Consider the following 11,821-nt stretch of genomic DNA (forward strand, 5'->3'; position numbering starts at 1 on the left):
GGATGCATGCATGCATAGATGGATGAGAGGATGAGCAGATGGATGAATGGGTGGATGGATGGATGAACAAATGGAAGGATGGATAGATGAGTGGATGGAGGGATGGCTGTATGGATGGGTGGATGAGTGGATGGATGAACAGATAGATGGATGCATGCATGGATACCTCATAATCCTGGCTTTGCTCAGAGTTAGCTCACCTCCTCCAGGTATAAACTATTACATTCCTTGGATTCTTAGTTCCCTCCCCTTGGTCCCTCTGCCTGCTTCTCTGGAGGGCAGTGACCTCAGAGCCAAAGGCCTCTCAAGTGTCCCTGGAGTGGAGGTGCAGCCAGCCTGCCAGTGCACAGAGCTGGCAAGAGGGAGAGGCCACTAACCAGGAGACAGTGGGCCCAGTGCCCTGTGCGCACTCAGGGGCTCAGCTGCCACTAGAGCAGCTGAGCAGCATTTGGGGGCCGGTGCTTCCTATTTATTTGCCCCTGACACCTATGAGTGTCAGACCTGGGAGAGAGCTCAAGGGAAGCATACATTTGGCAGCATTCAGGGCCTGAACAGCTTCTTTGGAGTATTTTTTTGTTTCTTGAGGCAGGGTCTCCCTAGGTGGTCTGGGCTGGCCTTGACTTGTGAGGATGCCCTTGCCTCAGCCTCCTGAGTTATATACATAGAGTTATGTATATACATATAGAGTCTGGGGTCTGGAATAACATGTGGCATAACATAGTTATGTATATACATACAGTTATATGTATATGCCTTGAGTATAGGCCTGACTTTTTGGAGATTTTTGTTAGAATGGACCAGCAGTAGGTCCTCAGTGCCTGTTTCAGTTAAGCAGGAGTTGGTAGTCTGGCTGGCATAGCTCCTCTAATAGAGCCAGAGGGGCCAGCTGGGACAGAGACAAGTCCCAGCCTGCTCCAGGGCCTTAGGGCCTGGTGGGTAGGTTTGGGGCCGCCTTTGGGTCTGCTGGCCTTCACTCCCTCCTGCCTCTAGGTCACCGTCCTGGAGAGGCAGGTGTTTGACTTTCTGGGCTACCAGTGGGCACCCATCCTGGCCAACTTCATCCACATTGTCATGGTCATCCTGGGGCTCTTCGGCACCATCCAGTACCGGCCACGCTACATCATGGCGGTAAGTCCACTATGGAAGGGTGACCAGGATGATGTGTCCCCATCACTGTCCTGTCCTGCTGTCCTCAAAGCCACCAGAACACATGTGATTCCAGACCCCAGACTCCCACGTCAGACACCTAGAATTCTGACGTGGACAAGGTGGCTTTTCTGAGGGTACTACTAGGCCTGAAGAAGTCTCTGAGCTGAGTGTCCCGGCTGCAAGCCCTCAGGAGCCCCTGACCCTGCTGTGGAACTCCCGGGGCGGTGCAAAAGCAGCCCCGGCTGCAGGGCTCACCCTCTTCCCCACTCCTCGTGTCCTAGTATGCCGTGTGGGCAGCCATCTGGGTCACCTGGAACGTCTTCATCATCTGCTTCTACCTGGAAGTGGGGGGCCTGTCGAGGGTGAGTAAAAGCAGGAGGGGACTCCTAACCAGGTCACCACTTGTCATAAACATGTGCGCGCCTTTGTTCACTGTGTGTTCCCATGGGGGTGGGGACTTGGTCCCCACCAAGACTGCCCTGGCCTAGTAAAGTGGCCACGTGATTTGTCTTCAGTGAAGGGTATTGTCTGGGTCTGCAGGCTTGGGCCCCCAGTTGCAAAGCACACCAGAGGCTTCCTGCAAGAGGAGACCTGGGCGCCCAGTCCGTGTGAGGTGGGGGAGGCTAGCCCGGCAGAGGTGCGCGGGACAGACACCGGCAAGGCCGAGCAGGGACCCCGCCCTCTGTAACCGGGGGTCATCAGTGCTAGCCCACTTGGGCAAACCTCAGGGCTGAGGGGTTGAGGGGGCCAGCTCTGGCTGCAGACTTGGGGGCCTGGATCCCTGTGAGAACAAGTCCTAGGTCTACAGGCTTACGAAGCCTCCCAGAGCATGGGGTGCAAGGGCTGAGGGCTGGAACCTTTGGGGATGGGCCCCCTTGCCCTCCTCCATGCTGACCAGTCTTACCCTCCTGCCCCCAGGACAGTGAGCTCCTGACCTTCAACTTCTCCTGGCACCGATCCTGGTGGCAGGAGCACGGGCCAGGCTGTCCGCATGCGGGGGCTTCCTTGGCTGGACCCAGGACCCTGCATGGCCAGGCTCTAGGGTCAAGTACTGGCTGCGCCCTGGAGCCCGGCCACGTAGAAGCCCTGCACAGCGGCCTGCAGATCCTGGTGGCGGTGAGCAGGCAGGGCTAGGGAGGGCTGTGGGGGCTGGCGAGGGTGTGAGGCATTGGGGCTGAGCCTTGCTGTGTGTGGAGGAGCCAGCCTTCCTCTTGCCAGGGTAAGGCCTCCTCCTCCTCGCAGGTCAGGGAGTCATGGTGGCTTTGACCCCAGCCTCCCAATGCTGCTGTGGGTGGGAAGCAGGCCTAAAACAGCACCCCTGAGTGCATGGGAAAGCAGGCTCGGGTCCTTTCCAAGACTCCTGTGTCCCCAGATCCAGAGGCAGTGCAGACAGGGGAGCTGAGGCAGGCATCAACAGGGCTGGAAGAAGGATCGAGGTCCAGTCCAGCAGTCCAGCTCAGATAGGCCCACTGGTAAACACTTGCTCCACATACGGCAACTTCTCTTGCCTTTTGAATTATGCTCTTTGTTATTTCCTGTATGCTATGTCTGGAGGTATTAAATTGTTTCAAGTTTGTATAACTAGAAAATATTTTACTTTTAGTTTTTAAAGGTATGTTTGCTAAGTATAAAATTCAAAGAGGACAGATTTTTTTTTTTCTTTCAGTCCTTTAATTAGTCTAGTTTTTTACACACTTGGTCCTTTTTTTTTTCTTTTTTTTTTTTTAAGGAAGGAAATGTTTATTTAGCTTACAGTTTTTTTCTTTCTAATGTGGAATAAGATGCTATTTAATTTTGTTCTTCCATAGCTAATATTTTTTACATATATGCTTTAATGATTTTTTTCTTTACAATAAGTTCTGGACAATTAAAAAAAAAACAAAAAACAAAACCTACTTGCTCCTGAGGAGGCCTGGTGGGCTTGGGCTTGCCCTGGTGGGTGCGAAAGGTTCTACTCCCAGAGGTTCAGGGCCCTTGGGGACATCAGCTCAGAAGTTCTCATCTGCCTGGGAGAAGGCGAGGTGAGGCTGCACTTCCAGACCTCAGCAGGGTTGGCTCAAGCATCTGGTCTCCTTCGCCGCAAGCTGCAGCCTGCACTGAGACCAGAGCTTGCAGGACACAGGAAGCAGCCGTGCTGGGCTGGCCAGGTGCTCCGGCGCTGCAGGCTGCTGAGGCCCCAGGAGGCCAAGCGCTGCTTGTCAGAGGGCCGGATCCATCTGCACCCAGAAAGTCCTGCTTCCTCTGATGGCCCTCAGTTACAAGTCTCCACTGTGGCTACTTCCTCTGTGCCCTAGGAACAGCCCGCCCCCCGCCTGTGGGACATCATGGAGGACACCTCTGCTGTTTCCAAGACCCCACCTTATCATCTGCCCAGCCAGCCACCCTTAAAGTATCTTTCCTGTGTATCCTGAGCCTTTGAGTGTCAGTGAGACAGGCCATGCCTGTGGGTGAGGGAGGGGCCCTACTAAGTGTGAAGCCAAGGCGGGGGCGTCTGCAAACTCCAGGCTCCATGCTGGGCGGGGCAGCTCTGCAGGGCTCACCAACTCCAGGCTCCATGCTGGGCGGGGCAGCTCTGCAGGGAGGAGGCTGGGACATGGGGCCTGTGTCTCCTGCCCGCCAGTGTCCCACTGGGCTCCCTAATGGCCAACCTGGTCAGAAAGTGAAAGCACCTCCGTCCACATTGCCAGCCATGCTGTTGTTGGCCAGGAGCAGGTTGCAGGATGCTGGTGGAAGGTGTGGGCCTGACCACCTGGGCTTGGGGCCACGGGGCTGACTCTGCCTGCTCTGGGGAGTACGCAAAGCTTCCCCATTCTGTGGAGAGGGCTGTCTGCTTCTCTCATGGCAAGCTGGGCTGAGGCAGCCTCTGAAGTCCCCGCCAGGGCGACCTGGGCAGCTGTGTGGTACCTTAGTGGCCCTCGTTCTGGCTGCCCCATGCCTTGCCCATCAGCCTGACTGTGAGTCCTGTCACTGGAGGCTGTACTGGGGTCACCCCCTCGTGCAAGGAAGTGGCAATGCCACCCTGACCCCATTCCTCAGAGTCTTACCTGCTCCTCCTCCCCTTCGGGTCCCTTCCCAACACACCATTGTCCTCACTGAGCGGGCTGGAGGTGGCAGCAGGTGCTGCCTGAAGTGGGGAGCTCAGGAACCAAGCAGATCCATTTGCACCTCAGGAGGAAGCTGAGGTCCAGGAAGAGCAGGGCCATGGTGCTCGCCTGCACACCTGCGATGGCGCCTCACTGTGCCCCGCAGCCTCACGGCTGGCCTCTCGGTGTCTTCCAGCTCCTGGGCTTCGTCTACAGCTGCTATGTGGTCAGCATGCTCACAGAGGAAGAGGACAGCTGTAAGTGCAGTCACAGCCCCCAGCTGACACCTGTGTGGGGCACTTCCAGGCCTGTAGGGGGTGTTGGGGAACAGCTGGTCAGGTGACAGCTCTGGGTTCCTCCGTGGAGTGCCTGAGACCCCTTTCAGCAGTGTGCCCAGTGTGCCCAGTATGCCGGTGGTAGCCCTTGCTCCCTACCCCGGGCCTGAGCAGAGTGGGAGCAGTCCAGGGCCTAAGGGGAGAGGATGGGCTCTGACCCAGAGTTCAGCCACCCTCCAGGCTCAAGGGCTTCTGTCCTCTGGGGCCAGGCTGCTCCTCATGACTCCACTGTGTCCCCAGGAAGAAGGTCTGAGCCCCAGAGGCAAAAGCCACTTGTCCTGCTGGCCACAGACGTCGCATGAGGCCCTCGGCAGCAGGAGGCCCATTTGGGTGCATGGTTCTTTCCCTTCCACCTGTGGGTCTTTTTCACTTTCCCGCGTGCGACAAGAGGAGGTAGCAGTCCTGCATCTCAGGAGGACCCTGTAGAGAAACGACAAATCTGGCGGCAGGGCAGAAGCCAGGCCAGGGCTGGGCACTCCTGTGGACAGAACCTTTGCCAGGGTCTGAATGAACATTCAGAGCACCCATGCGTGGGAGTCTGACGGTTGACTCTGCCCTCCTGCCCCTGTGCTGCCTGGACCACAGCTGGTGCCAGGAGGAAGCACCTGCTCCTGATGGTTAGAGCATTTTAAGGCAGGACTTGGCCCTGGGCTCAGAAGTGCACTCACTTTGCCCAGTAAGTTCCTGCTACTGAATGGGACAGGTGGCTGCAAGGGACCAACGATTGGGTTTGTGGACGTGATGGGAGGGCGATTGGAGAAGCCTGGCCAGTGAGGTGCAGCCCCATCCTGGGCTGTGCCCTATGCCTGTCCCCTGCGGGAACAGTGAGGCCTTCAGATTTTCCAGCCAGGAAATCACACGCACAACCAGTGTGCAGCAGGATTCCTCTCAGGGTCTGAGATCAGACCTGGGCCTGTCCTCCCCACCCTTGGTCTCCCTGTTGCTCTAGCAGGGAGTCTGCAGTTGGGCTTGCTGTCTGTTCTGCCATCTCTTCCATCATTTGGGTTTTCTTTTATTTGGGTCTTGATTTCTTTCAGTTGATTTCATTGGTGGATTTGATCCATTTCCTCTGTACCATGTTAATGAAAAGCCATCCAAGCTCTTGTGCAAGCAGGCGCATTTGTAAGTATGGCCCGCTGAGCCTGCTCCTTGGGTGGACTGGCCCAGGGAGCGTTCTTAGCGTGAGGCTCCTCTCCATGAGTGGCCTCATGAGGCATCCATCTGTCTGTCTCTCTGCCTGCCTGTCCATCTGTGCATCTGTCCATGTGTCTGTCACCCCCCTGCCTGCCCTTTCTAAGACCAACCTCATGTCTGGCTGAGTTAGTAACTCCTGGTTATCAGCAGCCCAGGACTCAGGCCTTCTTCCCAAGCTTGGAGCCAAGCAATGACAGAGTCTGGGGGTGGGCTTGGCTCCCAGGTCTGAGTGCAGGCGTGTGAGTGACAGGTCACTTCCCAGGAGTGTGGCTGAGTGATTCTCCAGGGCCTTCTCTGTGGCAGGAAACTGGGGTCCTGCCTTTGGAGGATCAGACTTCTTTCCTAGAAGGTAGTATGTGTGGCTCTGCAGACCCCAGGCCTCAAGGGCAGGATGGCTGGGCTCCCAGCCCACCCTCTGATGTAGCCTTGGCTATGCTGCTCTGTCCAGAACAGTTCTAGACCTTGGGGACAGAAGAGGGGTCTGGTGATCTGTGGGGAGCACGGCCTCTCCTGGCTGCCGGGCCCTCTGTGCCACGCCCTGGCTGCCCTTTTGGCAGCCTGCAGTCTCCCTGTGAGTACAGGCCTGCTACAGCCAGGGGTCATCAGAGGTAGCCAGAGCCCTTTGTCTGTCTTCCAGGACAAAGGAGTAGGAAGTAAAGCTGTGGCGGTGGGGAGGCGGATCAAGGGCCCTGAGTCTAGGCAGCCGCAGCGCTGACTGCAGGTGGATGGGTGGGTATCTGCCTGGAGCCTGAGCTGCAGCTGGGCCTGGCAGACCTCACTGATGGCATGGACCTTTGGCTTTTCCCACACAGGGACGCAGGCTGGGCCTCTTGCTTGAGGCTTGGCCCTGCTCAGTGTCTTTGGCTGGAGTGAGTAGAAGTTGAGACCCCAGCCTATCCCGGGGTGGCAGGAGCCCAGCTCCTTGTCCCTGGGCCCCTTTGCCAAAGGTCAGGAGACCACAAGCATTTTAAGATCTCCAGAGGAAGGGACACAGCCCTTTCTGACTCCCATCTGGTCTGCAGGCCTGCGTAAGTGAGGCTGCAACTGCCCCTGCCCCTGAGACCTCCAACTTCAGCCACTACCAGCAATACCTTGGAGACCCTCAGCCCGGGACCCCCGCTGCCTCCTGCCTGCCCTGCACTCTGTAGATGACACCAGCATGTGCTTGGCCACCCTGGACACCAGCCAGGGCAGGAGAGCCAAGCCAGCGTGGACCCTGGCTGCAATGTGGAAGGAGTTTATCATTTTTCTTTCTAAAAAAGAAAGAGAGAAAAGGCGCAAAAGTAAATGAAGAGAAAACAAGAAGGCACATTCCCACTCTTCTCAGCCCCCGCTGGGGTTTCAGCTCCATCCACAGCAGGGCTGGACTGTTTGCTAAGGGGCTTCCTCCCCAGGTGGCCTGCCCGAAGGGTGACTGTGGCTTGCTGCCAGGGGAACGATGGCCCCACCAGGAAGTCCAAACAAGCCACTGTGACTTTTGGGGGCTTTGATCAGACACTGTGCCCTGGTCCACCTCCTACGCTCGCCCTGGCAGAATGCAGCTCCCCAGGAACCAGGTCTGATGGAGCCCCTGGTGTTTCACTAGGCACCCAGACTCCTCCCAGCACAGAGGAGCGCTGGGCACCCCACAGCATGAGGGTCCTGTGACAAGGGTGGCACTGCTCAGAAAGAGGGATCTTGGGCAAATAGTCCCAGAGGTAGCCACAAGTAAATAAAAAGATTGTGGCCCACAGCCCAACCCTCCCTGCACTGTGAGCTGCCAGAAGTGGGTCTCTGGAGGTGCTCCAGGGCCGACCCAGCAGGACAAGGGGCAGGGGTGGGGAGCAGGAAGCAGGGAGAGAGCTTGCGGGCAGCCTGGAGGGGGTACTGCCCCGCTGCTGAGAGATGGGGCAGGGTCTGGAGGGCCAATAGGGTTTGGAACTGAGCCAGAGAACATTCAGAGGAAGCTCTTCAGCATATTTATTTTCGAAAGTATCCAAACAAGCTAGGCTGGACGGTGCTTGCCTGTAAGCCCAGCATTCTGGGAGATGAAGGCAACAGGATCACAACGCAAGTTCGAGTCCAGTCTGGGCAACCTAGTGACTTAGCAAGGCCCTGCTTCCAAATTTAAATATATATGTATTTTTAAAAAGGGCTGAGGGTGTGGCTAAGTGCAAAGGTTCAGTCTTCAGTAAAACACACACACACACACACACACACACACACACACACACACACACACACAAGCAGCTCCAGTAAAGCTCCTCCACACCCTAGTGAGCATCTCCTCTGTGCTGGCCTGTGGTCCAGGAATCCAGGCTGGGAAGTAGTGGATGACAGCTCTCCTGTCCTCAGCAGATACCTCATGTGGTCTGGGACAGGCTGAGGCCCACAGGGTGCCCCTGGTGGCCTACCTGGCTAGTCACAACACCTGGAGGGGGAACAGAAAGCTTGGAGGAAGCCAGCTTTTCTCAGCCTTGTGCACTGAGCCACGGCTCAAGCTCCAGGGCACACATCTGTCACCTTTTTCTATCAGAAAATTCTCAAATGCAACTTGAGGGCACACTGGCTTTTGAGAGTCCCAACGAGGGCATGGCTCTTGCCCCTCAACAAAGACAGGGGTCCCCCAGCCACTTCTGCAGGAACGAGTTGGGGGGCCCCCATCTCTGGATTCCCACCCGGCCCTCCTGAGGTCTGAGGTGCAGGCTGCAGCTCAGGCAAGCCTTGACTTCCCCTTGGCCTGGTTGAGCCCCATATGCCGGCTGGGCAGAACGTGTCCATCCTGGAGGATGAGGATAGGACATTTGCACTGAGGGGAGGACACAGGATTGACCACAGCCCCTGGGTGCTGCTCCTGGTCAAGGGCCGCACCAGCTAGGACCGCTGAGGGCACATCCAGGCCCTCAGGAGAGGCTCACCTGGCCTAGGACAGGAAGGTGCGCACGCAGCTGCGGATGGGTGCCCTACAGATGGGGCACACTTGCAGGCTAGGGGCGCACTCTGTGCAGACCAGGTGGCCACATGGCACGAAGACAACAGACACCGAGTGGTCCAGGCACACCTTGCACCTCCTCTCCTCCTGCAGCCGCTTCAGCTGCTCCTGCAGGTCTGCAGCTCCTGGGGCTGGAGAACCCACCGGCATGCTTAGGGGCTGGGCTCAGATGTCTACTCAAGGGGGACAAGCTGGTGCCATGGGCCCCACTCTGCAGGCAGATGAGAGGCTGACACCCACCAGCCCCCACAAGTCCCCTGTGTCTACTCCTGTCTTGCCCATGTGTGGGAGGCTATCCCCACCCCAGGTGGCCCCAGCCACACCTGGCTCCCTGCTGTCTTCAGGCTGGGTCTCTCTCCTGGGTGAGAGTGGCACAGGGCCTCCGTGGACAGGAGCTGTGGGCAGTTAGGAACAGACTCGAGGGCTCACCCTGAGGAGGAAGCAGGGCCCAGCCCAGAGACAGGCGTGGCAGATGGCAAGGTCCAGCTCTGACCAGAAGAGCAGAATCGGGAGCGCCTGGCTCCCTCTGCCCGGGACAGACTTGAAGCTGAAGGCCTTCTGGAAGGAGCACCAAGGCGCTTGCCCCTTCGTGAGGGCACTTTGCCCATCCAGCCCCTTATGCAGCAGCTACAGTGCCACATGCTGGGGGTGGTGGCGACAGGCTGTGCCCTGAGGGAGGGGTGAGGAAGGAGAAGAGACAGGAAGTGGGCAGTGACCCGAGGGGTGGAGGTACCTCCGGCCCTTGCTGCCCGGTCCCTATCTTCTTCCTGAAGCAGGTCAGCCCCTAGCTGTGTTGGGGACGTGCTTGGGAGGACATCAGGGTGCTGATCCCATGCTGACCTCTCTTGCCTGCCCCTGGCATCTGCAAGGCAGAGAGCAGGAGAAGGCTGGGCCTTCTGGAATATTCTATCAGCACCTGGCTGGGGCCTGAGTTTTGCAAGGCGCAGTGCAAGGTGAGATGCCCTAGACTGTGGGGCCGCATGCCCAGAAGTGCCACCATCCCGGGGGGCACTATCCAGCTGAAGGTGCCCATGGAAACGGCTCTCACCAGAGGATGCAGCAGGGGCTGCCTCTTCTGGTTCTTCCCATTGGTCCTGTTAGGAGACATCGTCCTTGGGTAACAGGTGTGGGGGGAAGTCACTGTCCACCCGAGTCCTGAGGAGAGGCAGACTCACCCAGGAGCTGAGCAGAGGGGAATAGGCTTCTTGGACGCTGTGGACGAAGCTCCTGCCTTTGGACTGGAGCAGGAATTGGCACCTAGACAAGTAGATTCCAGTTCCGGTGAGAGCCCCATGCTAGTGCAAGCATGAGGGCCCTTTGGGGCTGAGGCGAGCCCCTGGGCGCTCGCTGTGAAGGCTGTCTTGGAGGCAGGCCTTGGGCACCCCGGGAGGCCTGGTAGCAGAATTCCCCCTCACAACCCTTCCTAAGAGGGGTCCCGCCAGAAAAGTGGGGATGCCTACTGTCCTCAAGAGACAGTGGAGGACGGGGAGGTGGGGCTGGTCCTGGTCTTGCCGATGGTTCCCTGAAGCCCTGCCCAGCCCAAGCACTGGAGTCAGGCCCCTGTTACCTGGGGAACCACTTGGCGTGCTCAGTCCAGGGGTCATCCCCGTGCTCCCAGCTCTGGAGGCCCCCGTAGCAGAAGAAGCACCTCACCTTGTCCTGCTGGCCTGTGTGCAGCAGAGATGCTGGCCCAGCCCCTGCATGCACCCGCAGCCCTGCTGTGACTCTTCCAAGGCTGTAGGAGCTGGGTGGGCTGGGGCTGGCAGGGTGGGTGCCTTTCCTTCCAAGAAATCAGCAATAGGGCGGGGGTCCCCAAGGCTCTGGTGTGTGACTTCATGGCACCTCATTTGTCTCAAAGGGGAATGGGGACAATGCTTAGGCCTGGGAGCAGGAGGGCAGAAGAATGTCCAGGGAAGGGCTGAGCCTGGGATGTCCCTAGCCTGGGAACATGGGTGTCCCTGGATGGACTTTCAGTGGTGGGAGGAAAGGGTGACTCCAGTCATCCTGGTACCGAGCTTGGTTTTAGGTGCTCCCTCCCCCCGTCTTCCTCTGGCATCCCACCCCTCACTGTGGGCCCTGCCTCATCTGAAGCAAAGGCCACAGCCCCACAGCAGACACCTGGGGCCCACAGAGCCCTGCCTCACACCCCCAGCCACTGAGACTCCTGCCTGAGTCCACCATGGACTCTTGCAGGCAGCACCCACACAAGGACTCTCACACAAGTGCCCCTGGAAGCTAGGAAGGGTCACAGGCAGACCCGCATTCCAGCCTGACCGTGCTACCGTGCAGGGCAGGCAACCAGAAGAGCTCTGGAAGGACTTTGCTCAGATTCATGCCCAAGCCCCAGCCCGGTGTGGGGGAGGCCTGGGGAACTGCTGACAGGCTGAGTGGTGGGTGACGCTCCTGCTTGCATCCTGATTTTGTCCCCTAACCTTCTGCCACCTGGAACATGGCATGGGCCTGATAGTATGGCAGACCTTAGATCTACCTGTATCCCTGCAGACCTACCTGAACCATGTGCAGCCACAAACCTGCAAGCCCTACATCTGAGATGGCCCTGGCCAGGCCAGAGCGCCCCCACTCCTTGTAGGTGGGTCCTTGTAGCAGTGAGCCCAGGCATAGGGCGTGGCCAGGGAGGGATTATGGGTCCCAGTCTTTGCTGGGCCAGACCCCCTGTCTGGGGATGGGCAGGGTCCTGGGGCTGGAAGGGACTGGAGTAGCATCTAGCCTCAACAGGAAGCCCAACTCCCAGACTCACCTGTGTGAAAGAAGCCTGCAGCGGCCAGGAGCTCGGGCTGAATGCCAGTGGCTAGTGGCCAGTCGTAGAAGGAGGCCAGCCGCAGCTCCTCAGAGCCCATCCCAGGGAAGGCAGGCCTTGCGGGTAAGGTGGCTTCTGTCCCCTCCTCCTGACCCTCCTCTGTCAGGGGGCGCAGCTGGCCCAGGATCTGCCCATCCACGCGGTCCTGGTGCAGGGCATGGGGCCACTGACAGAGATGTCCATGCTGCTCTTGCCCAGGGTCATTGCTGGCTGCCCAGTGGCCTGGCTCTGGGTCGCAGCACGAGCACTTGGTCTTGCCCTCAGGCCCCAT

At 58.3% G+C, this 11,821-nt stretch overlaps 2 protein-coding genes across 2 annotated transcripts in view; one reads left to right on the top strand and one right to left on the bottom strand.

The window, feature by feature from the left end:
• Nkain4 (sodium/potassium transporting ATPase interacting 4) overlaps positions 1–7,277 on the top strand; it is a 13,605-nt gene extending 6,328 nt beyond the window's left edge. The window contains exons 2-7 of the mRNA XM_004644157.2: positions 991–1,128; positions 1,431–1,511; positions 2,068–2,265; positions 4,429–4,489; positions 5,605–5,689; positions 6,784–7,277. Coding sequence (XP_004644214.2) covers positions 991–1,128; positions 1,431–1,511; positions 2,068–2,265; positions 4,429–4,489; positions 5,605–5,689; positions 6,784–6,793 — 573 coding nt within the window. The 3' untranslated portion in view covers positions 6,794–7,277. The remainder of the gene's footprint in view (positions 1–990; positions 1,129–1,430; positions 1,512–2,067; positions 2,266–4,428; positions 4,490–5,604; positions 5,690–6,783) is intronic.
• Positions 7,278–8,663: 1,386 nt separating this feature from the next.
• Birc7 (baculoviral IAP repeat containing 7) lies at positions 8,664–11,821 on the bottom strand. The gene is made up of 6 exons (XM_004644192.1): positions 11,491–11,821; positions 10,300–10,399; positions 9,908–9,989; positions 9,781–9,826; positions 9,056–9,127; positions 8,664–8,857 (listed from the first exon to the last, which is right to left on the bottom strand). The coding sequence occupies exons 1-6, from the start codon at positions 11,819–11,821 to the stop codon at positions 8,664–8,666; spliced, it is 825 nt and encodes a 274-aa protein (XP_004644249.1).

This window comes from Octodon degus, unplaced genomic scaffold (genome assembly GCF_000260255.1).
Source record: "Octodon degus isolate 3935 unplaced genomic scaffold, OctDeg1.0 scaffold00194, whole genome shotgun sequence".
NCBI classification, from domain to species: domain Eukaryota; kingdom Metazoa; phylum Chordata; class Mammalia; order Rodentia; family Octodontidae; genus Octodon; species Octodon degus.